Source organism: Phalangium opilio, unplaced genomic scaffold (genome assembly GCF_054372755.1).
Source record: "Phalangium opilio isolate 3A_F unplaced genomic scaffold, DU_Popi_V2 ptg000070l_1, whole genome shotgun sequence".
Taxonomy (NCBI): Eukaryota; Metazoa; Arthropoda; class Arachnida; order Opiliones; family Phalangiidae; genus Phalangium; species Phalangium opilio.
The window spans coordinates 12,182,377-12,210,060 of NW_028324182.1; the positions used below are offsets into that span (position 1 = coordinate 12,182,377).

Sequence of the window (27,684 nt, forward strand, 5' to 3'; positions counted from 1 at the left end):
AAAAAAATAAGGTCTGCCCAGGGTCGTAAACCCATAGAAGTGGTCTGCGGACAGAATGCGGTCTTTTTCCATCGCCGTCTAAGACACCGGAAGGTTAAACACTTCCTTTTCTTCTCCCCACTCCCCAAGAAAAAAGAGAAAAATGTTCGCTAGTTTTTATGTCAGAAGTGCACTTTGTTTTGGTGCTGCTAGCTGGTCAGTCCAGGGAAGCCTAAGCATTTTTCCTAAGCTATTTCGTTAGGGTATACCCCGAGACTCCAGAAGTTTTATAACCTCTGAGAATCAAGAGCAAGAAGAGTTTGCATCGACTGCTTTAATGTTTATGGCGTTATACATGGGGTGTCAATCCGCCACAGCTTTTGGTATTTTGCAAAGAGGAGTATGATATAATAATGAAAAATATCTCTAGGAAGATATATTTTATGCCCAACGTTTGTAGGGCGCGAGTTGGGATGGATGAAATATTCATGTACAGGGTGTTGCGTATGCTCAGAGATTTTATATCAAATTCATAAGCCATCGTGGTATGAATTTAGGTTCGTATTATATGGGCCCCCTAAGTCCGAGTACGTGTCCTCAAGACCTAACAATTGTCTTAACTATTTATATGAAAGTGATTCTCGTTGCATATTCATGTAAATGTTTACGTATCCGAACATTTTCACGTGATTCTTGGTCGTTTATAAAGCATCTTAAGGCCTACTTCAGAAGAACCAGGCACCAACAATAACACCCTGTAAGTAAGTGGATGGACAGAGAGTTAGGAGTCAGTATGGTATACACTACTAGTGTACTGCCAAGAATAATTTTCTAAATTTCACGTTTCTGTCACTAGCAGGCTTCGGGGCAAGGCACATTCGAGGTTCTTGACGTCTCCGTTTCTTTCTCTTATATTCTTTTTCCTTTGTTCGACAAAAAACGGGACAGTTCTAAATTGCTTCGTACGCTGCTGTGTCGTAGACGTCTCCCTATTTCCTTTTTACCATCCTTTAGCTGTATACGTCACATTTCGTTCTATCACCGAATCCCTCGTATGTCCGTCCGTCTCCCCTCCTCCGACGGATCCCTTTTTTTTACGAGGCCGTACTTGTTTAATCAGTTTTATTTCGCGGTGTATGTACTCTTTTCCAATGGATTGAGTTGGAAGGCCTAGCTCGACTAGATTTTTCTGGCTGGTTTGTTTGATCAGTGAAAGGGATGGGCCACACTGGGTTGGCGAACTTGTAAAAGAAGACGTGTACAGGAGGATGGTAGTTACTCGGAGTCAGAGGTAGTTGGGTTGATTGCCGAAGTCGTCTCTTTCCACTTAGTTGACGAGTTCATCCTACTCGACTCTTTGTTTTAAAGTTTTAAAGAAACTCCGAGAAGTGAAGTACTCAAACTTGAATGATATTATCGACAGAAAGACGAACAAAATTACTAAAAAATCTCCCAAACTCTTTCTCTCTTTTCACTTTCTAAAGGACGTAAATGAAACTCTATTTAGGCTCGACACGGAGTCTCAATTAGCAAACCCTATTTTTAGTACAAGATGTCAAAGAATGTAAAGAGTAAGGAATGGAAACTCCGTGCACTGTATAAAGAAAACATTGGATCTGCAGTGCATAGTTACTTTGTGAAGTTTTTTTTACTCCGACGCCTGGCATTGATTGCTAGTGATTGGGCATTTCAAGGATTTTAAAACACGATTGCCTTGATATTATTAGTCTAAATTTTCTTCTAATAGACTTAGTTAGGGCAAACAAAGCTATACGTTCTTTTATCACGTGATTTTCATTGGTCAGTTTGAGACAAACTAAGACGACAGTGGCCACAGTTTCTATTCCTTAATTACCTTTGCATTCTTTGAGGGTTTAAGATTGAAAATAAAAGAATTAAGTGAAAATCTAAATGAGCCTGCAATTACGAAAGTGTCCATTTTTATTTTATTCCTGTTCGGGTTGATATGTCCCTTAGCGTATACGTCACCTTCTCAGCATCCCTAGATCTTTTTTTTTTTTTGAGTCCCCGTTTCATTAGGGAGGCGTGTACCTTAAAAAGCGTCTTTAAGGAGTTTAGTTTGTTACAAGGGCGTGTTTGAGAGAGAGAGAGAGTGGAAGCATTTCCCGCTCTATCTAAAAGAATCCATAGGAGTTTCACGAAAAACGTCCGATGAGGACGACCGACCGTAGGATTCTAAAAATCGATTCTCGGAGGATGCAGTTTCTCGTGCGTCCTTTCCCCCCTAAAATTGAATCTACTCTAGTTTATTAGATTTAGAAAGCATCGGTGCGGTATGGGGAAATACTAGGGGAAAAAAATCAATTTGGAACCATTTTTTTCTTACTATTTTTACACCGTCCACCACCCAGAAGTTTTTCAGAAAAGAAAGAAAATTTTTTTTTTCTTTTTTCATATAAACAGAACTAAATTAGCCCAAAGCTATAAGAGGATAACACATTCTTTCCCTATAAACTAGCTGCTAGCAGCCATACAGGGTTAAAGTTAGGCCACCTTATTTGTGACTGCAATTCGCTTAATTAAAAATTGTGTTTAACCTAGGACCAAATTAAACCGGTTTTTAATTTAATAATCTTAAAAAAACACCACCAGAAGAAATGAGCTTCATTATTAGGCCTAAATGGAACTAAATTGAAAATCATCTTCTTCTTGTACCGGAACCTTTATTCAGATTTTGATAACTTATAGATTCTTATGTTCTGATATGTAGAGAGAGCGTCATTTGAAGGAAATAAGGGTGGTATCTCACGCTAGAAACGCATTAGGGCGGTGCTGTAGAGGGATGCCGGGATCCTGAAAGAAGTTCCAAGGCCTAAGCCTAGTTCTGGACGCTCTCATTTCTGCGTATACATCGCGTTGCGGTAATATATCGCTGAACGCGTTCCGAATCCCATTACGATGGTTAGGAGGAAAGTGGGGGTAAAGCAAATTTTCTGTTTGAACTGCCCTTGTCCTCTTTTGTGTCGTCGTCGTAGAAGTATGAAGGATATGTCCCACTCCCCTCGTCTACTCTGCTCGTCCTTTAAGACGTTACCCATTTATGCCCAATCGACCGTAGAATGCAGAAAACCCCCATATACGTTTTCTGATACGTCGCGACTATACTCCGAATTCAATATGTTCCTATCTTTCCTCTTTTCGACAACTGGATTCCCTTCCCATCGAACTTGTAATTCATGGTTGCCAGGCAATGTTATAATAAAGTAGTAGCCGTAAATCTATTTATAAATAGCCGTAGTTAAAGCAGTCAGGTTTAATTATATGCCAAATTAATTTACAATTAAGGCTTATCTTTAAATTATTATGAGTTTTTGTGCCGTATAAAAGTATAGTCTTTCGAAATAGCAGCTCAAAAATTGTTCGTAAGAAACAATAAAATCAGAGTAGGAATTAAAATGGCATTTAAAATGATAATTAAAATTAAAATCACATCTTGGAACTGTATAGTATTTAATGAGGGCGCCTGCGCAAAAGTTTCACGTAGCAATACAATTAGGTTCAGGGAGAAGCCCAAATATAGGGGCAAAACGTTAGCATGGATTTCCCATAGAACGCCTGTAGAAATGTTTATCACGCCGAACTTTACTGCTCAGGGTGAAGCTATAATACAGGGGCAAAATGTATTTTTTTGAGATTATACAAGTATGTAATGAAAACCCGCGGAAAAATATTTGGAAATCGCCCAAATGGCAACACTGACTTGTACAATCCTAGTATTTTCCTGCCAAACACTATAAATATAACCCATTTCAAGGCGAAGGGAAGGAAAAGAAAGTTGTTTTGGGAGTTCACGGAGTTTCCATTATTATCGGTAGTTTTCCCATATAGGGAAAAGTTGGTCTTTTCCCTGGCTTTTCTGATATTGGCTTATCCCGCACCACGTGAATAGAAAAATATATATTCTCGATAGATTCTCTCCTCTCTCTTTCTCTTTCTAAGAGAGAAACGGAAGAAAAGATAGGAGAAGAAGGAGCGAAAGAGAAAAAATGATTAACTGTTCGGTTTTCTCGGTCGAAGTTGGCGGGTAGTGGTCGCTTCTTTTCCTTTGATAAAAATCGTTTCTCTATGCTTTTTTCTCTCAGCGTATCCCATTGGTTTATTTCCAAACTATAGATCCAGACTGTAGTTCATCCTCTATCTACACTACCCCCCCCCCTCGCCTAGAAAAGTGGTCTATTCGAGGTCAGACTGGAATTTCTATTTTATCCGTTTACAGTTGATGAATGTGTAGTAACATGAGTTGATATTGGAAAAAGGAGCCCAAGTTATTGTTAGTAATCTTGTTCGCTTCTATTCATCGGGTTGCCACGATTTAATTTAAGGTATTTCGGGAATGTTCTGTGAAATGAAAATCGTGAAATTTTGATTTGGGATGGGATGGGTTGAAATTCGATACGGTTATCAATGGAATGAAACTTAAAGTTATTATTTGATTCCACAATCTGGGTGGTGTATTGCAGATTTATTTGCTATGGCAAGCACGCTCCAAACTATAGCTAAACTCGCCTATAATAGGCTATTGCGTTTATAGTTCATAACCTTGAAAATAGGCTTGGGACAATTCGATTTCAATTGCTTATTTCTATTATAAAAACATTACTTCTAAACTGCGCCAACTAAAAATATGTCAATTCAATTTTCCACTAGACATTGCACAGCCCGGGTTGACCTTTTGACCTGATATATATATATTAAACAAAAAGAATTATCGAAAATGGTCAAGACTAGTAAACAGTATTATCGACATTATCACATTTTTCCGCTTCGGTAATAGTTTTTACGTCAAAACCAATTTAGGTAAATCCTTAAGACTTTTATTTGACGAATTGAAAATCCTTTGAAGATGATAAAAATCCATCTTGACTGTACTTACCACCCTGTTATACTTCGTCAACTCTCAGGAGACGTTCTTGATTGGTTCAGACTCGTAACTCACGCCCATGGACGAAATCGGATATATTTCTTTACTCTTACGGTATTTACTTTGTCTAAAAAGTTGGATATAATATTAGGAAAGGCGGGTAGTGTAATATGAGAACCAAGAAATAAATTATGGAGAAAAAACCTTTTATCCATTGGTTCAATTACATCTACTATTTTGAAGAAATTTAAGCCTTTTTTCTATTATTTTCTGGGACCTCTACGTAAGCTTCTATTAATCGAAATAGTTGTTAGGAAATAAGGGGCCCTTTTCGTGGTTTTTTTTATTATTTGAAAATGCAACGTCCTCAACAACTCTTTATCCATCCACGTCAAGAAGTTTTTTCTTCAAAATAAAAACGACTTCAATAAAAAATAATTGGAATTCTTTTTGGGGGAGGCCCGCTCTAGGCAATATTCACCGCGAATTTTTTTTCTTCAAGCAACAGTCTGTCTTATTTCTTCTATCTGATTTCCCGCTTTTTTTATTGCAATTCCGCATTTTTCGGTTCACATCCAATTGTAGAATAAATTAGAAGAGGTTTTCGGAATAGTGTTGCTTCAAGCGACAATCAAAAATGAATCTGAAGCAATATTTTTTTATTTTTTTTCAAAGACGAATTTATTATTTAAGTTTCAGTTAAAATCGAAAATATTACTTTAAAACAGAATAATTTAATTAAAAATATTTCTTTTTAAATTCAAATTTATCCAGAAAATGTTACTTCAAAGAGCCTTTATTTTATTTTAAATTAGTTCTTGTTTGATTTCCAAAAACGTATTTATTTTAGATCTTATTTACATTGTGAATTTATTCGATTATTCTATGAATATTGAATGAAGCGTATTTTGGTAAAATTGATAATTAAAGACATTTTAAACATCCGCGTCGTAACCAAGTCTAATTATCAAAAATTCAATCTGTAGCCTGGGATATTTGAGGCTAAAGGTTACCCCTATAATCAACCTCTATAGCGAAATTCGTTAATGATAAATATTTAGCACGTAGCTCTTAACTAATTGAGCACTTTAAACATAAACAAACTATATGGTTTGAATTCCTTTTTTTTTTATCGTAATTTTAAGGTAAAACCGAGGGCTAACCACTCGGGGAGCCCCCTGTACACCGATTACTTATTACTCGTAATCATTTTAGCACTGTCAAAGGTAGACTTACGAGTAATGGGTTTAGTACAATCAATGGTACAGTCGTGTACACCGATTGAGAACGTGCTATACACCTAGTAAATCTGCTCTGCAAACGGTAAATTACTTAAGCATCAGGGTAAAGATTCTTGGAAGAATTAAAGGAGGATTTTTGTGTGGGCGAACTCATTTTGATTCCATTAACAGAGCAAATTAAATCTCGCGATCTAGCGCGTCTTATATAATCAAGGAAGCTAGAGAATCCAAATGAAATAAACGAATCCAATTATCATATATAAAGACGAAGCCTGAGAGGAAACAGATTCCCATTTCCTCTCGAGCACTTTACGGGTGTATATGGAATAACGCAAAAAAGCCCCCACTCAATTAAACCCGCATCTCGCAAACATATCCGAGTAAGAAAAAAAAATTCATCATTTAGGTTTAAAGGTGAAAGAAAAAGAGAACAGATTTTATTGGGCGTGTCTGTCTTCTCTCGTTTGGAAGTTCAAGAGCCTGTTTTCCGTATGAAGATAACGCGTAAGATACTGAATATTTAAAACCATGGATATTAAACGTTATAAGGGATAGGAAAACTAGGCGCTTTGTCCCTGACACAAGGTAGACGCGTTAGAGGGGAAAATAAATTAGATGTCTTCCACTAGGGGGTATAGGAGAGCCTCGATCTGACACCCAAAAAATGCACGGGACAACACCCGGTTAAATGTTTAAGGTTTTTTTAATGTAGGGACTTGGCATAGTACGTGGCCCACTTTGCGCTTTGGAGGGTTAAGGAGCTTTGCATGCGGGCTCCGGAAGAAATTATCATTATTTACAAGTCTGAGGTGGAGTCGAAAAAAAAAATACTCTTTGCCGGTCCTATTTGAAAGTCCATGTTTCAACTGAGATGGATGGAATTTAGGAAGCTCGCACGAATTCCGCGTGAAAAATGAAAAGTCTCGTTCCTTTCCATTTTCTTTCCCCGCGAGCTTTTGTGGAACGCGATTGTTCGTTTCATGTAAGCATTGCCTTGTCAGTGAAAATCTAAACTGATCACGATTGATCCGAATCCGTTAAGAGAAAGACTTCACCCTTTGCTTGCCTCTCTTCTTATCTCTTCTTGCCAGCTACAGTCTCTTTGGACTTGATTCCACGCTTCCGTTCTCCGTTTCCTCTCTGTCTCTCTCTATCTTATCCCTATATCTTCTCTGATGGCGTCTGTAAGGCTTGATTGTTAGCCAGTCACGTCTGTAACTGAGGCCCATTCGCTTTTTGCCCTCACAATTTTTTCGGGTAACGGTTTTTAGCCCTGTTACAAATTTTTTCCGAGCTAGTGTTGTTTATTATGTAATCGAGTTTTTCTGTAGAATTTTGTGAGAAAAGTATTTGTGAGTCTATGAAGTGAAATTGTCCTTATATCACCTGTAATTAAATTGGAACGTTCAGGAGTCATCGGTTTGTGGGTAGGTCAGCCCTTCTTAGGAATTAAAACGGTTTGTGTCCTATTTCACCGTTTTTCTTATCAACAGCGGTTTCTCGTGTGATCAATTGTCAATATGAAAATCCAAAACAGTCATTTTTGGTAAAGCGGTTTTCATAATAGCTCATCTATGAAAACGCCATACTTAACTACTATTTTATTATTGGAATTAGTTTGAATCCTGTTAAATTGTTCCAGAAGCAAATAATTTATAAACGTGAACTGAAATTAAAATTAATCTACAAGTTGGCAGTACTTCTAAAGAAACCGGAGAAACGGGTGATGAATGATTGATTGGAGAAGAGTTTTAGAGAGATCAATGCACGCTTTGTTTCGATTCTCGAGTATAGTGGTTCGAAATAGAGTTCAAAGATAAATTTCAAGTTCAAATAAGGTCAAGGGTGTGTGTGATTTCTATCAATTTAAATTTAAGAAGCAACCTACTTGTTCTTTATCTTGGAGAAGTTGCTTTCTTTATCTCTTCAAAATCCAGTTCGTCTCCACTGAGCCACGATTTCTAACTTTTTCCATCCTCCTCTTGCTCTTCCCTTCTTTTCGATCTCGATGGAGATGGATGCGCGTTCGGGGGTTTGGCATCTTCACGGGATCCACCTTTAATTGAGCTAGCTCGAGGGTGTGCGGAGTGGACGGCGTCCAATCATTCCAACGATTTAGAAACAAAAAAATCTCTTTGTTCTTTATATATAAACTTCTTGAAGTTCTTTTTTCTCTCTCTCTGCTTTCGTTGTCTACTCTTGATCACTTCCCGTGCGCCCCCTCCCCCGCCCCTCTTTTTGGATCCAAGGGGCGGTTGGGGAGGAGACCAAGTTCCAATTTTCGACATCCCCTCCTTTTCTCTTTCTTTCTAATCACCGTTTTTTGAGTTTTCCAATTTAAAGCTTCGTTGGGTTTAATGAAGCGTTTGTCGCTTCGACTCAAACGAGCCACGTTTCGTTTTAAATCCAGTTGGAAAAGAAAATGGCAGTGATTACTCCGCGCTACGCTACACTGCGGGGTTAGTTCTATTTTCTTTATTTGTCTTATATATCATTTTAGAAAGTAAAACATTAAAAAAAATAATAATAATAATAAAAGAAAATAAAAAAGGCAAGCCACCGTTTCAGATAATTAAGATTTTGCTTTTTGTTCCGCCACACGAGACGCGACGCAAAAGAGTCCCCAATTTTAAAACCTGCTAAAAAAGAAAGGAAAGAAAGAAAGACGTGATGGGTCGGTTTAGATTATTATTCTTTTAGTTTTTGTTATTTCACTTTTAGAAATTCTTCCATGGGATTTTAAATAAAGCAAAATTTAGAGCTAGGCATTGTTTTTGCGCGATACTTCGTATTTAGTGTAGGTGTGAACGTGGCTAACTTTTGCTTCTTAATTTCATTAGGGCTAAATTTCGTGTGACAGCTAGCTGGGGCCAAAGCTATATAAGAGCCATTTTTCTCTCGCGAAAATTTATTAGCCAAGAGACATTTTGATCCTTCCCTAGAAATGCTTTTTCTCGCAAAATTGTATTAGGGAAGGTCTCGAAGTCGGCGGCTCTCTGACGGACGGACATAAGGTAACCCTTCTCTCAAAGATATAAGATTACAAGTATGGCGGAAAATAATTAAGTGTAAACGACGTCGTATTCGCTATGGCCCTGTTTAACACTTCCTTTCATTAATGATACAATCCGGCTTTCTCTCCATTAACGAGCACTTATCGAACACGGTGTACCCAAAACATAGATCCCATTTACTAAGGAGCTCGCCTTGCAGCTACAGGGAAAACACTTAACAATTTTGTCGTATGAACCTTGGTATACTCAGTAGTTCGACGGGGGTGCCAATTGTTTATCTGCCCTTGGTATATGCTAGACGAAATTCAAAATTTAGAATATGGCTCCACCATCGCGCTATTCATCGAAGGAACGAACTCCGAGATTCCCTGTAGAGACTCTAGCTCCCATATCTTTTGTTTTTCTCTTCGGTAGAACAAGGCACTCTATAGGGAACTTCCTATCTGCATTAAGTTTAGCACTCAAAAGTGTGTAGAGAGAACTCAGAGTCCCTGGAGGGGGCCTTCACCTTTTCCAATTCAATTTAGTAAGCATTTAAAGAGGGCCACGAGATGCACTCTTTTTAATATCATAATTCCGATCTCTTTTCTTGAACTTTAATCTCAACCTCTCAGTTACTTCAATTAAATTAAAAAAAAATAGAAATCGGGAAATATTCTTAATTAGACTCCTAACAACTCCTTACAAAACAACATTGTGTTAAGCCTAATTTAAAATGTAAATGTTGGAACTAAGGATTAAAGCTTCCATCGACCCGAGCTGCAGTTACTTCAATCGCCATCCATGAAAAGGGGTTAATAGTATCTTTGCATTTTAATGAAGGGTTTTTAGTATAGCGGTTTATGTCAAACTTAACCATTAGAATCTCCCCTAAAAGTGCATACATGCTCTTTACAGACCTAATAGCCAACAGGAAAATTAGACTTGCTTAGTTTGTATACTGTAAAGATAACTATTTGCCAACCTGTTTCGAAAATGTATACACGTCATTGTTTTTGCCTGACGTTTAAACGTGTAATGTACGTAGGTAATGGAGTAGGGACGTTGCTAAGAGCTTTGTTATTGTGAAGTCTACAAGTCGCAAATGGACTAAATTTAACCAAGGTAAATAAATAATGTAAAGACGCATTTAAGAAAATGAGGTTTTGGGGGGTAAACTTGGTTAATGCAGTTTTGACGCGACCGACTTTTGCTGCGGTTTATCGGTTATAGATTCCGGGGACTTTACATTTTACTCTCTCGTAAGTAATGGGAAACTGTAAATTGTAGAGGGAAATTTTGCTTGGGTCGTTATTATTTGTAAAATGTTCGAATTCCAATGGGTTTAATTTGTTTGGTAAAACGATAATATTAAATTCAATAGCTTCAAATGGGTACTGTTTCATAATATTATCTAGTAATTGCTGCAAAGGGAAGCGGGTGCTTAAAATGTACGAACGTAAGGTTGTTTAGGGTTTAGTAAATCGGTATGCTTGATGCCATGCAGCGATTGAAACCTTCTGAGGTTATTCGGATTCCGAATGGAAGGGTTTTTTTTTATACATTTCTGTCCACGCTCATAACTTGCCCTTAAAGTTCCACCATATCAAGCTTCAGTTTATATATTGCAAATCTTTAATCGTATTTATTCAAGTTTTTACTCTTGTTTCACAAACGATGCCAACTGTTCAAATAACATTTTGTAAATACGCTCCGAGCTAGCATAACTGCATTTTTTATGATAGCTATTATTTTAAACTAAAATTCCTGAAATACAATTTCGTATCTCTAGAGATTTCGTACGTCGAATGAAAAAAAATAAAAAGCAAACTCCGTTTGCTGTTTTATTTTTTCAAAGTTTATCGAGAGAAAGTAAATATATCATGTTGGTTTTCAAAATATGATTCCCAAGGTTGGACCTAATACTTTTTATAATAGCCTGTATATTTTTTCGAGGGAGGGCCAAATAATATTTCAGAAATGTGTATTTACTATTTTTAGTAACTTTCCCAGTTCGGGAAAACGACTTTTCCCAAAAGAACTGAAGTGATTCTCGAGTAATAAATAATTCCGTATAAAAATGATAAAATGAATATTAATGGCAGGCTTGCCGAGTTTCTATCTCGTGTTCAAAGGAAATTGATTAACACTACTTTCTTCCCTACGGTGGTCAATATTGAGTATCCATACGCCTTAGTTAAGTCTCAGTTTTATCAATTGCACTTGAACTTGGTATAATAGCTCCCAGAAGGAACATAGGACTTGGTTTGAGGGAGAGTTAAGTCAGCTTATAACCCAACCAACCAAGCTAGCAGCTAGGTCCAATATTTTATCCTTTAATAGCGGATAGCCAAGATGGGGTATAGAGAGAGATGGAGAGAGAGAGAAAGGGAAGAAAACTCATTGTATCAGAGAAGGAATGACGCTTATATCCTGACTCTTCGTCATTATTTTGATCTGAACTAAGAGATCTAACCCTTTGCCCATGCAGGTACATATACCTTATTCACGTGTATACGATTCGCAATTTGCAATAAACTCGAATTACTATTATCCAGTAATGGCTTAGATAATTGAGACCAATTAGAGCTCTTCTATTTGGGGTAACATGCAGCAAAGTGCACTGCGTTTTACCGGAGAAATCCATTCCTCTCTCCTTCAAGGCCCGAATGTAGCTTAAAATGTACGAACTCTATCTCATTCTCTCTTCGAGATGTTTAGAGTTAGATTTTAACGTTTTGGTAGATCGCAATTATTTCAGAGATTCTTGAAATTCCTTTAAAGTCATACATACATACATATATCCCTAAAATATTCTAACCGTACCTTTTTATATTGGAGGCAAGCTCTGACTTTAAAATAGTCCAGTATACATGCGTGGGAAAGGATTATGTCAAGCTTTAAAGTCTATAGAAGAAATGTCTCAAGCTTATGGTCGTATCTATATATTGGTTGTAAGTTAGGTAGCTCTTCGTCCCTTAAGGGGTAATTTTATCCGATTTTCATCTTCCCGGCGGTTCGCCTTTTTTCCCCCACATTTTTTTATTAGATTTCGACGCTACGGTGACGATGAAAAGGGAACAGGAGGAGAATTGGAGCGTTTGAAAAGCCGGAAGACACGCGTACCCCATTCGCGAATGCTCAATGAATACGGGATAAAGGCTTCCAAAGGAACAAATTTGGATTAAGAATCATTCCATTGTAGGCTTCCAATCAATTCCTGGTTTCTATTCATACACGCTACTAGAGCAAGAGGAGGGAAAATTATTGGTCGATGACAGGTCTCCCAGAATCGCGCGCTGTCTAGTTGCTAAGCAACGGCGCTTATAGAAGAGCTGGGATGAGGAATATTTTTTTTTATTCTTTTTCTTCCTCTGGCTCATCCGTTTTCTTCTTCACCGCTTTCGCTGATGTCAAAGCTAAGTCGAGAATCAGGTGCACTAGCCATAAATGAGTGAGGAAATACCGCGTACCGAGCGAGCTAACGTCACCACCAATGGGTTAATAGAGAGGTTAAGATGCCTTTTATTATCGAGATAAGAATTTTTGAACAGAGCTAGGTCAAGGTACGCCCACTTCTACCCATTTAATACCCTAGTACACTTTCGCTATAGATTATAAAGTAGATATTGAAGTCTGATATGTCTTATTCCACATACGTGACTGTTTCCTTGTTTTAGGGCACATTGAATCAATGTTAGGGGCCCATATCTTGGTAACTAAATGTTGTAGATCCCTGTAAGGTCTTTGACACACCCTTTAATCTATCATTACTTATCATAAACACCCTGTATAGCTTTAAATTAGCGCTATTTAATCTACGGATTTTCTTAACCTCTCTTGAATATATCACTGGGGAGATCCGCCTTTTTATGTTTTTATTATTTCTTTATTACGGAAGGAAATTCAGGGGCTAAATATTCGCGCTGTGGTGTATAGCTGGAATTCGTGTTGTAATGGTATGTACACGTAATATGGAAACGAGGTTTACCCCGTCGGACCAAGGTTTTCGACGTCAGACCTCGCGTCTGTTCCTTGTCTTCTTGCCCTTTTTCTATACGTAAATTGCAGCGCAATGCGGAGTTTTCCAACACGATTCTCCTCTCTCATTCCTTTTTATACCTGTCTTAATTTTTTTCTTTTTAATTGTTGTTTTATGCAAGAACCACTTTCATTGGGTAAAAATGCTAGCGTGTTTTTCAGACGTTTGTTTGGGTTCGAGATTAATAATTAAACTTTTAAGGCATGTATTAAGGATGGCTAAGGCTTAAAAGGAACCTCCGGGACTACGTTAATCAAAAGAGCACGTATAAAAAACTGAATATCATGTTTCTATCTGAGCAAAAACCTTCATTAGACACGACTTCACCGGGCACTTCATAGGCACTGGCATTCAATGGCTCTACCAACTAAGCCATGATACACGATGTTGGAACCTCTTTGAGCTAATCTAGATGTGAATTTAAACTAACGAGCTTAAAAGAATTTCTCCGCACCCACGTGGTTTCGAACCTGGTGCCTTCCGCGTATGAAGCGGGTGAGATAACCACTACACATCAGATACATATGCAACTGCGTACGGTTTGACTAAATCTTATTTGAATTAAAAACTAACTATAAAAAAATAACTTTGGTATCTGAGCACGGACCTTCATTATACACGACTTCATCGGGCACTGATCCACTGTGGAATACTGACCACTTCGGGTACTGATCCACTGTGGGAAACTGACCACTTCGGGCACTGATCCACTGTAGAATACTGACCACTTCGGGTACTGATCCACTGTGGGAAACTGACCACTTCGGGCACTGATTCACTGTGGGATACTGACCACTTCGGGCACTGACCATCTTTGAAGATTGATCTTTTAGGCACTGGCATTCAACGGCTCTACCAACTGAGCCATGATACACGATGTTTTAACCTCTTTGAGCTAATTTAGTTGTGAATTTAAACTAACAAGCTCAAAATAATTCCTCCACGCCCGCCAGGTCTCGAACCCGGGGCCTTCCGGGTGTGAAACGGTTGAGATAACCACTACACAGCAGATACATATGCAATTGGGCATCGTTTGACTAAATCTTATTTTAATTAAAAACTAACTACAAAAAAATTATACAAAACCGAGGTTTGCTTCCATAGAGATTAATAATACGATTTCGGATTTAGTATAAAGAGAAAATACCTGACGGGATATTCTTAATATTGTAGATAGCAACATGGTTCCAATTGATATATTCATTATTTTATAGGCTCTTTCGATTAAAAAAGAAAATAATTCAAGTGCAATTACGGTTTTATTCAAAAAATCTTTTCGAAATTATTGTTGGTAATGCCACTTTGCATCGCGTCTAACCATTCTTGGTAATTTAAGTGATGAAGAGATGAGAGAAAATTAAATTGAAGATTGTGATGGAAGATCTATATATTTTAAATTAAGGAATTTTCGCTCGAGGCTTAAATATTTGAAATTGAGAAAACTTTATCTCGATGATGAAGATTGGAGAAAGAAGAAATTTCGTTTTCTCTTTCCCTGCAATTTCCAGAATTGGTTTGCCAGTATTTTAAAATTAAAATCTTTAACGTCTCTTTTCGAAGAAAGTTTAGGGGGAAAAACAAAAGATTCTTGAATTTATTTTAATTTAATTAGTAATTCTTGGTATCTTATTTTACGGTCTGGAAAATTTAATTAGACTTTACTCTATTAATAATTAATATAGCGCAGAATTTAGAACTGAATTAGGCAAATATAAAATTATTCGTGATTCGAAATCCCTTTGGAATAATCATATAATAATTATTTAGGATAAAGTTATATTAAAATTTTGTTGATTTAATAAAGACCCCATTTTTTAAATAACAAAATAATTTTTATCGTTAAATTAAATCCTTCTGAAAAAAATATGATAACAGAAAATCATTAAAAATTTGTTATGAGAAATTTAAATTTTAACTAAAAGAAAAATGTTAGAAACTAAGTTTCTTGAATATTTAACCATATCAGTTTTATTAGACCGAAGTAGATCAACTTGAAATTATTAAGCTTTCGTTAACTTTTGGCCCTAATGATACGCGTTCCTCGTATTTCTGATCTGTATAAAAAGAGTATAATATTAAATATCGTAATTAAGAGAATAATTAGTGTTTTAGTTGCAAATTAATTAATTTTTGAACCGGCTGTAAATGTATTTAAAATATCTTTTAATTTCACCCACGTGACCCAGAAGTCTGTAAAACCTTTGAGCACTTCTTGTAATAGCTACTTTCGCATATTTTATTTCACTCCATAAAGACAAAACTAGGTCTAAAAACTCGATAAAATAAATCCAAATGTACTTTCCCTCTCTCTCTACCACCAGATCTGCACCATCATTCCCAGAAAACGTTGTATAAGAACTTTCGAAGCTTACGACTTTGGCGATAAAAATTGACGTTAGGGAAAACTCGAGTCGAGTGTAGTATAGTCGTTTTGGGAATAATAATGTTCGAATTTTAGACCAGGATCCCTTAACTGGTTCATACAGTATCGTTACAAGCTGCTGGAGTAACTTTATCTAAAACCCATTATTATATTCTTGTAGGGGTTTCCCTAGCTCGAAGGGAATTCTGATAGCACCACGCTGGCTCGAATCCCTAGAACCCTGTTTGCTCTCCTCGTATCGCCTATGCTACATTAAACCATAAACCTTTAGGGATAGTTTGGAAACATATTTTGGGCCATGTCTGATATGAAGAACGCCCGGGAACTAGTCAAGACTCAAAGTATAGGAGCTAGAGTCGCCCCGAAGGCAGGGGATTGGAGCCTGCTTATTTCGGACACATCCATCTCTCCAAAGAGTCCACGCTCTGACGATAACTTGACTGATCTCAGCAATGGATAAAGGTTATAGGCTAGCTATCGATCCCCACGTGACAAGAGAGAATCCTCGAGGGGGGCCCAAGCTTCCACAAATCTTGACTTAGCACTAGAAAACATCCACAAGATGAAAATGACAATACTACAGTCTAGGTATGGAATGCCTACCCATATGGACTGCATGACGTGCGTGCCAAAACGTAGAGTCCAAATATTTTCTACTTTTAAAAAATAGGCCTCACGCGTGACATATTTCATCGCAAAAATAGACCTACAAAGCGTTGTAATCAGAAACAGTGACATTTAAAAAGTAATTTCCATTCGGTTATCTCGAGTTGTAAAAATCCGCCTTCAGAGAGAACTTTGAACTTATGTTTATTTTATTATAGGGAAATGAAAAATATTTTTTTTGAGATAAAAATTAACATTTAAATCGTTTTAGGTAGCGATATTCATTGTTCATAGGGTTTTAAATAACCCATATTCCATTTTGTATTGTATTTTAAACAAACAAAAACGTGTAAATTAATAGCTTTATTATAATAAGACGCTAAATTGGATTTTTATGCAAAATTTTAAATTTTACGAAGTTATTAATGCAGTCAGAATTTAAGTTTTTATTCCATTTTTCGTTCTAGTGTTCCAGACATGTTAGCTGTGAGTCTGTGATATCACGCTGTCCATTAATTGGTAAGTTTATATCTTCTTGGTCATTGTTAAAAATAGGCTTACAATTTCCCCTGATATTTTGTTACTAATCACCAAAAAATATCGTTGTAAGGGAATTTAAAGAAAATACAGAAAAAAGCCCTCCCTACAGGTTGTAGATGTTTTTCTATAGGGAGTCAGCACTCCTTGTTAACTTCCCGTAGAGCCCAATACATAAAAGGCGTGGAGCTGTCGCTATCCTATGAATTTTTTTCTCCGGGATTAAATTTATATTCCATCCACGATTTCTTTTTCCTTGTTGGTTTCCGAGAAGCCTAAACTATTTTGCATGATTGTCTTTTTCAATGCAAGACCTTCTCTTTCTGTTTCTTCCTAAGCTGGTACTCGTAGTTTATTTTGAATTTCCGGGTGGGTTTAGTGCCTCTATATTTTGCCTAGCGCGACATAGATGGCGTTACCGTGTTACTAAAATTACTAACTAGGAACGCGCCAACTTGTTTATGTCCCCGGCACGCGTCAAGGGGCGGTAAACCGTAAAGCAAAGAGGCACAGTCTGGTAAAAGCTGTTGTAGGAACGTCGCGTAGTTTCGGCTGACGCGAGTTTGATACCTGAATTTTACTAAAGGGTAAAGAGCCAAGTCTTAGATAGGCCCTTTTTAACTTCAAAAGACGCATATTTGTATATAATTTACCATCCCGATCTAAGTAAAATGCGAACTTTTACGTCGTCATGACAACGCGGGTCGATAGAGGACTTCGCTTAAGAGATTCGCCGCAGTACCCCGCTTGACGGCGGCGTTCGCGTTTAGTTTATACCGCTTTCTTCCCTTATCTTTCGTCGATTCCATCTTAAGCCTCGGTTGGTTCTCGGGCACGCGACTAGACTCTCGTGGACGAACGAGTGGCCCGTGGTCATCCTAAATACAAATTTCGCGTTTTCCCGCACTAATAACATCGGAAAAGATGGGTTAGGTCACGATAAAATCGTTTCCGATTCTTCAGTTTTCGCGAATATTTATTAACCCTAAAAATTAAATTTTTAAAGGTGAGTAGGCCTTGAATATGACGTCTTTGATTTCCGAGCCTCTTGGTTTTGTTATTTTTTTAATGCACGTGAAATTAATAGAACCTAAAATTAGAGGGAGTCGAGGTCACACTCGCGCTGCTTGAATGATTGTTATTTATTCAATTACCCTTATTTTGTTATGACGCAATGTTTAGAACCAATTTGGAGCTACGGGTACATATTTCATAACCTGAATTATGTGATTCAGGGTTTTTACCACGATTTTTGTTAAGATTAAATTCCATATGTTTATCTGGCCATGCATTATCTTGATTCGTTTATTAACGTCTGAACGTCGCCGTAAATCGGCATTCGCCCTTGAGGCTCCAAGAAATATTAATGTTAAGTTGTGGGAGAGTTATTGAAGCCAAATTCTCCCGATATGCCAAAAAAAAATTAACGTCAGAACTTAGTTTCGCGTATGTGTCTGCCTACCCCATAATTTAGATAATATTATTTTTTTAAATTATGAAGTTTTTTTCTTTTTAAAAAAAACCGGTCTTCTTTCTCGGGCGGTCTATGGTTTTCACTTTTTTTTTTTAAATCTGGTAGTTTCAAAATTCAACCTATTAACAATGGGTATTGATACCCTGGTAGTCTATGGAAAGTTACAATTTTAAATGGGTCAGAACGCACCAGTCGCAACTAGACTGGATTTTTTTGGTAACGGAGACCCACCTAAGATATTTTTTCATCATTAAATATTTTTTTACGTTTTGTGTAATTTAAGTTAAAAGTATGAAAGCTTCAATGTGGGTTTTGTTTGAATTTTTTTAGAGTTAGTTTTGCTTCGCGGACTTACCAACGTGATGTTACTTATTCTTCAAATATTAGTAGATTTTCCGGTTTTATCTTGGAAGTTTTTTAGACATATTTTATAAGTAAATGATTAAGAATTTTTTTTACTCGATTCCATAGAGTCTGGCGCACGTTTGACGGCGATCTAGTCGCCTAAGAAGACCAAACGGTTGGTTGTTTGGTGGAAGGACATGTTCGCGTTGAACCCCGTAAAAGCCGTTCGTGTCAAAGTTCCCTTAGTAAGACCAATGGTGCGGTGCTCTTTTAAACGCGTTTTGAGGACTATGCCCTCGGTGGTCCTATTGGTTTTCGTCGTGGGTCTTATTTTCTTGACCTTGATGCAGATAGCGGTCATCCACGCTAATAGACGCGCTCTCTACGCTACTCGCGAACCGTTATCCGGAAGCTCGGTGGTATCTAGCGGTAGTTCGGCGTCAACTCAATCAGTCACCCCTAAACCGGCGGTTGTGGTCAAAACGCCGGTTGCCAAACCTCGAACGCCGGAAGTCATGAGAATCGAGGCCGTAGTGGACAAGAACTCTCCGACGGTAGAAGCCAATATGGCCGCTCTGCAAACGGAAATAAACGTGGCCAAAGTGAAACTAGCTCTCGAATCCGTGGTGAAACGATTAACCGTTGAACCGGTTAGGTTACGGAAAACCGCCGCCAAAAGTGTAAATATTAGCGGGAATGTTAGTATTAACGCCGCCGCCTCCGCCGCCCGAACTCAACAAAAGGGACATTTGGCCGTCCAAAGGATAGCGGCCAGTCTCGAGAACAAAAACGAAGGTACGGCCGCCGTGACAAACGCCCAAGAAAAAACCTCCAACACTTTGACGTTGGACTTGTCCAAAGAGAACATCAACGTTGATAAGAAATTAACCAACGATCGGGAATCAGCGAGGGTTGACGTAAAACCCGCTGACCTTTGTCCGCCCGTCCCCCCGAACCTGAGTAAGTCTTTATTTTTCTATCACTTACCATTATTGTCAAGTTCTTCTTGCTGTTGGGAAATTTTCTTTCTTAAATTTCAAGTGTGGTTTTATCTTTTTTTTTTTCTGAACGAATAAACGTCTTTCGGTTATCTTAAGGGGGTTCATTCAAGAATGATCTTTATACTGGGGGTCAACGCGTTTATTTTAAATCCTTTATGGTACTTAAATAATGCCAGGAAATTGATATTACGCTCTATCCTAGCAACAAAATCCCTGATCCAACGACAGTCAAAACATTCCCCAAAAATAACAAAACCACGATTTATAAAAAAAAACAGCACTTTTAACAGCGTAGCGTGTCCTTGAAATGACAAACCACGCATCGTACTTGGCCTTGAACCTGATTGTCTCGCTCTTTCTCTCTTTCGTTCCAACAAAACTTTAAGCAATACGGTTGCAGTTTCTTATGTGTAGAAACTTCTAAGAAATCCAGAACTTTAAAACGAACACATGCCTTTAAAATATTTGGCTCGAACCCGTGAAATCCCAGTAGTCGCTTATATTAGTTAAACGAGGACAGTGTGTGGCTTCGTAGTATGTTAGTAACCATGGGCAAATGTAGAATACAACCAAGGGAGTAAAGTGCTGAGATGGAGTCGAATCTCCATACCTTAGTACCCACATCTGCGGGAACGAGAGCCCTATCACCATCGTATGGTATTGGTACAATGTCCCCTGTGTCTGTCGAAAAAATAAGAGGCAAATTCATGAGAACTAGCTTAAATTTTTAAATGGCGCTTTGCGGCAGCACTTAATAATCCACTACCAAAAGCAGGGCGTGCGCAAGGTACTCTGGGATACTTTCATAGCCCACACCTCTTTACTAGAAGATACTATCACTAGAAAAATAAACGGAACGAAGTGAAACGGTTAATTCTTGTGGTGACTCGATGACCTTTAGAGATGCCTTTTAAAATATCCGTTTATTAACGACCAAGTCCCACCAAGCGCCGCCGCGATTGTACCCCACCCACATCTCTCAAAGCTTCAGTGTCACTTCTATCTTTTTTTTTCCCCTGATGTTTCTCCTCCTCGAATAAGCAAACCACCCTTTGATTCTCATCCAATTAGTCAAGGACATAATCGTATAGCGCGCGCGTCATGTCATATGACGAACGCATTCTGCTATCTAGATACCACCGAAGAAATATTTATTTTTTGCGCCTGTAGCCACGAGGTTACCGGGTCTTTTCTTGAGACTCCTTTCTCCTGCATCCATATTCGAGCCTCTCTTAATCCCAAAGAGCATTGGGATCAGACTTGGGAGGATTGGGAGTAGCGTGTTTATGCTCGGAGAGGTTTTCGCGGTTTTTCAAAGCTTTTTTTTTCTTCTTATTTCTCCTTCGGCTTCCTGATCCCTTTTTTTCTCAATACATCGTCAACCCCGTTATGTAAACAGGCGGGGGAAAAAAGCTCGCGAGCTTTTTCTGGTGTTGTGGGATTCGCGGAAACCAGGAGGAAATAGGAATTATATTGGCCTACTGTGGTCTCCTTCTCCTTTGAGCTAAGCCTATATATGGTCTTAGGGGGGGGGGCGGGCTTTTTCCTTAACCGCCAACGCCAATATGTAAACGTCTTGCGTAGACTTTTACGATGGTGCGTAAGAACTGATCCCAATAATAAAACGGAATTGCGTTATCTCTTGGTTATATTATAAAGACTTTATAGAGGAAAGCTTTGACTCGATTCGTTCATTTTGAATGATACAATTTTTGCCTGACGTGGGTTGAGAAAATGAGCTTAGTGAAGTACTTAACAAGTTTTTAAAATTTAAATGAAAAAAAAAATTGGTACCGGTTTAACCTAAGTGGAATTACCTTTAATCTTATTTGAAAACTCTCCACTCATAATTTTTTTGGCCGAAATCCCGCACCTTGAGACAGACTAAACCTGGCAACACTTCACTTATGCTTCTCTATAGCCCCTTTTGATACAAAAAAAGAAATAATAACTTTGAGGGGGAAATAATTTTTTTTCCGAAAGATTTTTGCGCTAAGTATCTTTTTATATCACTCTCTTTTGATTTTTTTCCCCTGGACTAAAAATATCTCTTTTTCTACATGTTGAATCCTTTTGATCTTCGAAAGGTTTCGAGCGTCGTTGTATACGTTTGCTTTTAGAGTCAGTAAATGCGGATTGAATCGTACCCTTTATTTTGTCACGTTGCTATGATGACGTATCGCAGGGTAAAATTTTTAATTTATAGATGAAATCTGAATCTTTTTGATTTAACGATTAGTAGAATAATCGACAAAAAAATAACTTGATTCATCCTCCCTTTAAAGGGAGGGTGAAAAGGAAAATCAATTGACTATACGTTTTTCTACTAATTATAAGACTATTCTGCATTGTGAAACATCCAAGAAATACCTCAAAAATAATTTAAAATCGAAATTATTTGAAGATTCCATGGATAATTTGAAATTTGCACCTCCGACCAATCGCGTGAAGCCTCGCCTTATTGTTAAGAAAATTCCCGTTAACAATGAGACGTTAGATACCTCTTGAAAATGGTTTTATTCACTTCCAAAGAAAGAACCTTCTATTCCAGTATATTATTTTCTCTGTTCTGATTTTGGCCTCTTTATCATTTTCTCGTAATCATACCTACCTCCCACCTTGATGATGTCAAGATAGTTGTATTGCGTAAAACGTGTATTTTGGAAGATTTCCAATCGTATATGCAAGCTTTTGAAGTATCAACCTATTAAATCTTGAGGATAATTTTAGTGTAATGACTTTAGTTGTAAAAGAAGTACGCGCAACTCTTTTATAAATGTTGCACTTGAAGTGGAATTATGCAATCTTATCTTGACTTGAAGTGCCTTATTTGATTACGATAAAAAGGTGTGAAAAACTACCCTATCTTAAGTTATAAATAAGGGAAATTTTCTATAGTCTTCCAGAAATTATTAAGAAATTAATTCTATATAGTGATTGGCGCCAAAGTTGACTCACTTAAAGGACAAACTGAATTCAAGTTTTCCAGGAAATAATTTAGTCTTGGGTTTCATTTGTTGACGTTGCACCGGTGGACAGATGCGAATGGGAAAGTAGTGTAGATTATGGAACAGATTTTTGGGTGTTTGTGTGTGTCCGTGTTTGTTTGTTTGTTTGTTTGTAGAGAAAGCCCTGCGATACGGGAAAACAAGCTTGGTTAAGGAAAGGTCCGCGTTAAAAGCCCTTAAGTTTGTCAATTGAGAATGAATGCAAGGGGTGGTAGGATTGCAGCGTTCACCCCGACGTTTGCGGTGTCCCCACTTCTTGGGTAACATTGTACCACATTCCCTGGTACGTCTATCTAGTCGTATTGTATCGTGCCATATGAATATATTAATTGTAAATTTATAACTTCGCGACAAAATCCATTAAAAACTTCTTCCTGAAATAACAAACAACACCCTTCGCCTGCCTTTTGATGTAAGGAGGAAACAAAGGGAAACTTATTATTTTCCCATTTGCTAGACTATAGTGGACGATGGACCTTCACGGCTAAAGTAATATCTAGGTCAACTCTTTTTCCAAACTTGCCAGTTATAGATCCCCACGTATTGGATTCAATCAAAATCGAACGTAAATCAATAAAGGTATCGATTTCGGATATATTTTCTTTTTATTCACGACCTGTAGCGGACAGCCCGGGGGAAGGGAGGTGGTCCTCTTTGGCGTGTGTCCAGTGATAGGGAAAAAGAGTTTTAGAACCTTACTGGGCTGCAATCTGGCCACCGCAACCCTATAGCAGACTGGACACGGCTCACCGGACAATCTAATCGCTCAGAAGCGTCGACAATTTTTCTTTTTCGTCAGTTAGGCCTAGGCTTTTCGGGGGTTTTCCCTTTTAATACTTTCTTTCACTAGTGATTACTGAAAGACTGATTGAGCTATTTTATCCCTGATATATATTATCAATTTGCGAAAATAATTGGAAAAGTTTTCACTTATAGACTTGGGGTGGAGCACCAGTTGATATTAAAAATATATATATGTATCTGTAATCGATAAAAATGGTTCCTAAAATAGTGTACTATGTAATTAATTAAAGGGTAAAGTTCACTGCCGAGATAAGCGAATTTGAAGGAGCTTTCAAACGTAACGTAGACGTTTATTTTTAATTTATTTTTTTGTTTCTATGTGATATAAGTATTTTTAGTTAGCAGCTGTAAGCAATTTAGATTGTTACAGGCGTCTGTTTACTTTTAACTATGTTTGTTGTCGTAAATAGTGTGGTAGAGACAGGAAAAATGCTCGGATGAAAATCTCCAGGATAATTAGAGCAATTTAATATTTTTAATTTTGTTTTTGCAAACGTTTTATTAGGTAGTGCTATAGGAGATAAGTTTGAAACAACTGAGCTGGGTTTTTTATATCATAACCTAAGTTTTCTAAACCCGACGTACTCTGAACAAACTGAGAGGGTGCTTTGTACATAATAATAAAGAAGCGATATGGAGAAGGTATAAATTCGCCACATTTCCAGCTTTATCTCCAGTCCAAACGTAGGTTCGGAGTTAATCCCCGCCTCTAAATTACAACCAGCATCTTATTGGTCCTTGAAAACCCACCTCGGCGCAACGCGAATGACGAAAATTACGTATTTTCCGACTGAGGAGAGGCGAAATAGCCCGGCCTCCTTCTACGCCCCCCCCCCCTTGTATTTTCAAAGGGGGACTGGAACTATGGCGTGCCCCTAATACTTAGGCATCCTATAACTTCTCCCTATTAAACTAGATATCGCTTCTTAATATAATCAAGCTGTGTTTACTTTCCATACATAATCTTTTTAAATATTTTGACCTTACTGTAATCCATAATAATCCCTCATAATCAAGACAATGTTTGAAATTTTAAATTTAAGCCACCTACCGACATCCTGAAAACAACCTAAACCTACCTTTCAAACCCCCTACTATACAATAGTATACTCGTATATCAAAACCTGATTATTATCGAGGCTGAAATGTTACACTCCGTCGCTAACAACCAACGGGGGGAGGGGAAACGATGTTAGTGAGTGTATTATTCTTCCATTATCCTTAAACGGTTCGAGCGGAAATGGATAATTTTCATTCGGTGGTGATACGGGCCTTGCCGTCAATAGAAGTGTTTCGCCATAATCAAAACTTTGCTGACAGCAAAGTCAAGGATTTAATTTCTGATATTGAGATGAGAGGCTATTTTAGCGTAACCTTGTGCAATCGGGCGCGTTTTCGCACGTGTTTGCCATATTACGAAGGGCTGTTATATGGTTTCTTTCCTGAAGAATGCCACGAAGCCAATATAAGAAAAAGCCAAGGGTTAAATGATCTAGACTTTCTGATGAAACTGTAGCAGAACACTTTGATCTCTAGCTAGGCCTAGGACGCTAGGAGACGCTTCTTTTGAATTCGCAATCATTTCTCCGCTCGTTTCGTTTAGGTTTGGTTGGCTATTGCGCAAGCTCAACCTAGAACAAACCAAATATCTCTAATTTCGGGAAGGAATTTATCGGTCCAGAGAGATTGTATTTCGTTAGCGTTGATGCACCGGTGGCCTTCGATTACGAGACGCTTTCTCTGGTTCTTTCTTTCTTTCTTCCCCAAATTCGGAATTCTCCGCGTCTCATCCGCAGTATTCAATTACAACACAATCAGGATTATTAGGTCTTAGTGTTATGTGAAGAACTTGCAGTCAGTTCGTCACATGAATATGCAATCTCATGTGCATTTCAATTTTGTTAAAGGGATACTCAGGAGGCTAGAATTGTTTCGAAATAGCTTAAAAGTAATCAGTTTTTATCAACAATAATAAAGAATCCCTTTGTCATTATTTTTGGTATAAATGCAATGAAATACCAGTTTAATATTCTTGTGAAACTCGATTAAATTCGCAACCATACGCGTTCATTCCATTGAATAGGGTAGATGGGACATTCGCAATGGTTAGGTCACTTCCGTCCGATCCTATTCAAGCAACCCTTTTCTTTTGGTCATCAGTCCGTAAGGCAAGGATTCTAGAAAGGTTTTCCCCTCTCTTCCCCCCTCCCCGTATTAGCTCATTTGGCGGTGATATTGCGAAATGTATAAAGGCCTAAAAGGGGACGTGCATGGTGGTATGAAGCAGTCACTTCACTCCCTTCTCCTCTAATGAAGTGCGAATTCGGTTAGAGGTTAGGGTTAGGCTAGTGTTCCCCCAGAGACCAGCAGTTCGGTTCCGTTGATTAGGGACCAAGGATATTTCCCACGAATAGACGGGTCTGCTCATCTTGGGGTAATGACGTACCGTATTACCACCTCAGGATTGTTTGGTAAAGTTTTGTTGTAGATCTTCCAGGACTTTTATGGAATATTAAGAAATTGTTCAGGTACCACATGACCTATTCGTCCAATAGAGGTAGCCTAACGTGTAGTGCCATCCATTACGGATTCAACTTAATTGCTCGTATCTTCTCTTAATATTATAGATAGAAACACGGTTCCAATTGATATGTTAATTCTTTTATACGCTCTTTCGATTAAAATATAAAAAACTCTATTGCGAAGCATCCCTTTAATCGAAAAGATATAATAATCAGAAATGTTTTCTTCTGAACTATTAATTCTCCGAAGAGAAAATTAATATTTCACATTTACATTTAGTTAAATATGAAAGGGTTTTAAATATTTAGAATCATTTTTGTGCCGGGCGTCCCCAATCTTCTTTCTTAGTTTTGTTTTCTCTTATGAAAATGTTTGTCACTGTTGTCGTTATTATTTTAGTGCGTGTGCATGTTATTATTGATTTTAAAACTTGTTTTTAAAAGTTAAATTCCGAAAGCAACCTTACCCCATTAGTATAGTACTTAGCAAAATAAGGCATATATATACGGTCGCGTATTAGCTAGTCTCGCACGAATTTTACAAAGTTCTTTCTCGTTAATGCTTGTTTTCAGTGACATTTATCGTTATGACCTTTACCAACGACGTTAAGTTTTAACGATATCGGACTTCTTTCTCGCGTGTTTACCTGTATGGGTCGCTTTTAAAACCATTGTTTCGTGGCTTGGATTTCTAAATACACTAATTCCCAATAAAATATACAATGTGTTTATGATAAGTCTTAAGTCTTACGTAAAATAAAGGGGGATATTCTTTGGGTGCACGAAAATGTAACATCAAGAAGTGATACCTAGTTTATTAGGGAGGAGGTATAAGATGCCTAAGTATTCGCGCCCCGCCATAGTCCCAGTCCCCCTTTCAAAATACAAGGGGGGACGTAAAAGGAGGCCGGACTATTTCGCCTCTCCTCAGTCGGAAAATATGATTGTAATTTTCGTCATTCGCGTCGCGCTGACGTGAGTTTTCAAGGACCAGTGAGATTCTGGTTGTAATTTAGAGGCGGCGGGGATTAACTCTGGACCTACGTTTGGACTGGAGATAGAGCTGGAAATGTGGCGAATTTTTATCTTCTCCCTAATAAACTAGATATCACTTCTTGGTAACATCTATCTCCATTTTAACGTCCGGGTCCCTGTTTTCGATTCCTATTAGCAGAAGAAAATAGGGGAAGTGGGTAGCTTGGGCAACTTCGCGAGGCGTCCCGTTTACGGATTTTTCGCGCCATTTCCCTCCCCGTGGGGGTGAAGAGAGATAGGATTTTTACGCGCATTAACACACGAGTGACGTAATTCTGTGGACAGTACGGTCCTACGCCTTCCAACTGACTAGAGGCGTCTGCTAGAGGCAGTGAGGCACTCAGGCAGAATGGCAGAGGCCGGAATCGAGTGGTAAGTACAAAATTCATAACTTATTTTAAAATATGTCTTTATTTTTAAATACAATGGTATTTCTAAGTTCCAGGGAAAAAATTAACTTGTCCGAAGTTTTAAACTGTGATAGGGAAGAGTTCAAAGCAATAAAGTTGTATCCAAGTTGTTGTAGTTTGATTTTTAACATTGGGATTGGTTTGGGTAGATCTTACTTTTCCTTTCAACACAGCCTGAGTTTTCTTATCGGTAGTTTCCTTGTACGTTAAATCACACTGCGTACTCTTAACGACATTCATTTTATTAAATAACCGAATTTTCGTCCTTAATTAAACCAATATCCGCATTAACCCGTTGCCTGACGTAACCCTAACTCAAACTGAAGCACAGCAGAAATATAAGCAGACTACACAAGTTAGTTCCACAGTTCGCTACATGGTGGCGTTCGCAATGAAATCTGGTACTATTTTATGCTTCGCGC

The 27,684-nt window shown here is 37.9% G+C and overlaps 1 protein-coding gene and 2 long non-coding RNA genes across 6 annotated transcripts in view; 1 reads left to right on the top strand and 2 right to left on the bottom strand.

Annotated features, from left to right (window-relative positions):
* LOC149661679 (beta-1,4-galactosyltransferase 4-like) overlaps window positions 1–27,684 on the top strand; it is a 118,366-nt gene that overhangs the window by 76,807 nt on the left and 13,875 nt on the right. Inside the window, exons 1-4 of one of the 4 annotated variants that reach the window (XM_089843259.1) lie at window positions 8,426–8,561; window positions 15,681–16,108; window positions 16,594–16,645; window positions 18,609–19,442. In XM_089843259.1, the coding sequence (XP_089699385.1) occupies window positions 18,680–19,442 (763 nt within the window). In that variant the 5' untranslated portion in view covers window positions 8,426–8,561; window positions 15,681–16,108; window positions 16,594–16,645; window positions 18,609–18,679. Of the gene's footprint in view, window positions 1–8,415; window positions 8,562–15,680; window positions 16,109–16,593; window positions 16,646–16,896; window positions 17,670–18,608; window positions 19,443–27,684 lie in introns of those variants that run through there. The other 3 variants (XM_089843258.1, XM_089843260.1, XM_089843261.1) reach the window with 3 other exon arrangements.
* On the bottom strand, window positions 5,516–8,389 carry LOC149661689 (uncharacterized). Its single transcript, XR_016368975.1, has 2 exons — window positions 7,991–8,389; window positions 5,516–7,885 (listed from the first exon to the last, which is right to left on the bottom strand). It is a non-coding gene; the product is annotated as an uncharacterized LOC149661689 (long non-coding RNA).
* LOC149661690 (uncharacterized) lies at window positions 16,477–18,571 on the bottom strand. The gene is made up of 2 exons (XR_016368976.1): window positions 17,818–18,571; window positions 16,477–17,753 (listed from the first exon to the last, which is right to left on the bottom strand). It is a non-coding gene; the product is annotated as an uncharacterized LOC149661690 (long non-coding RNA).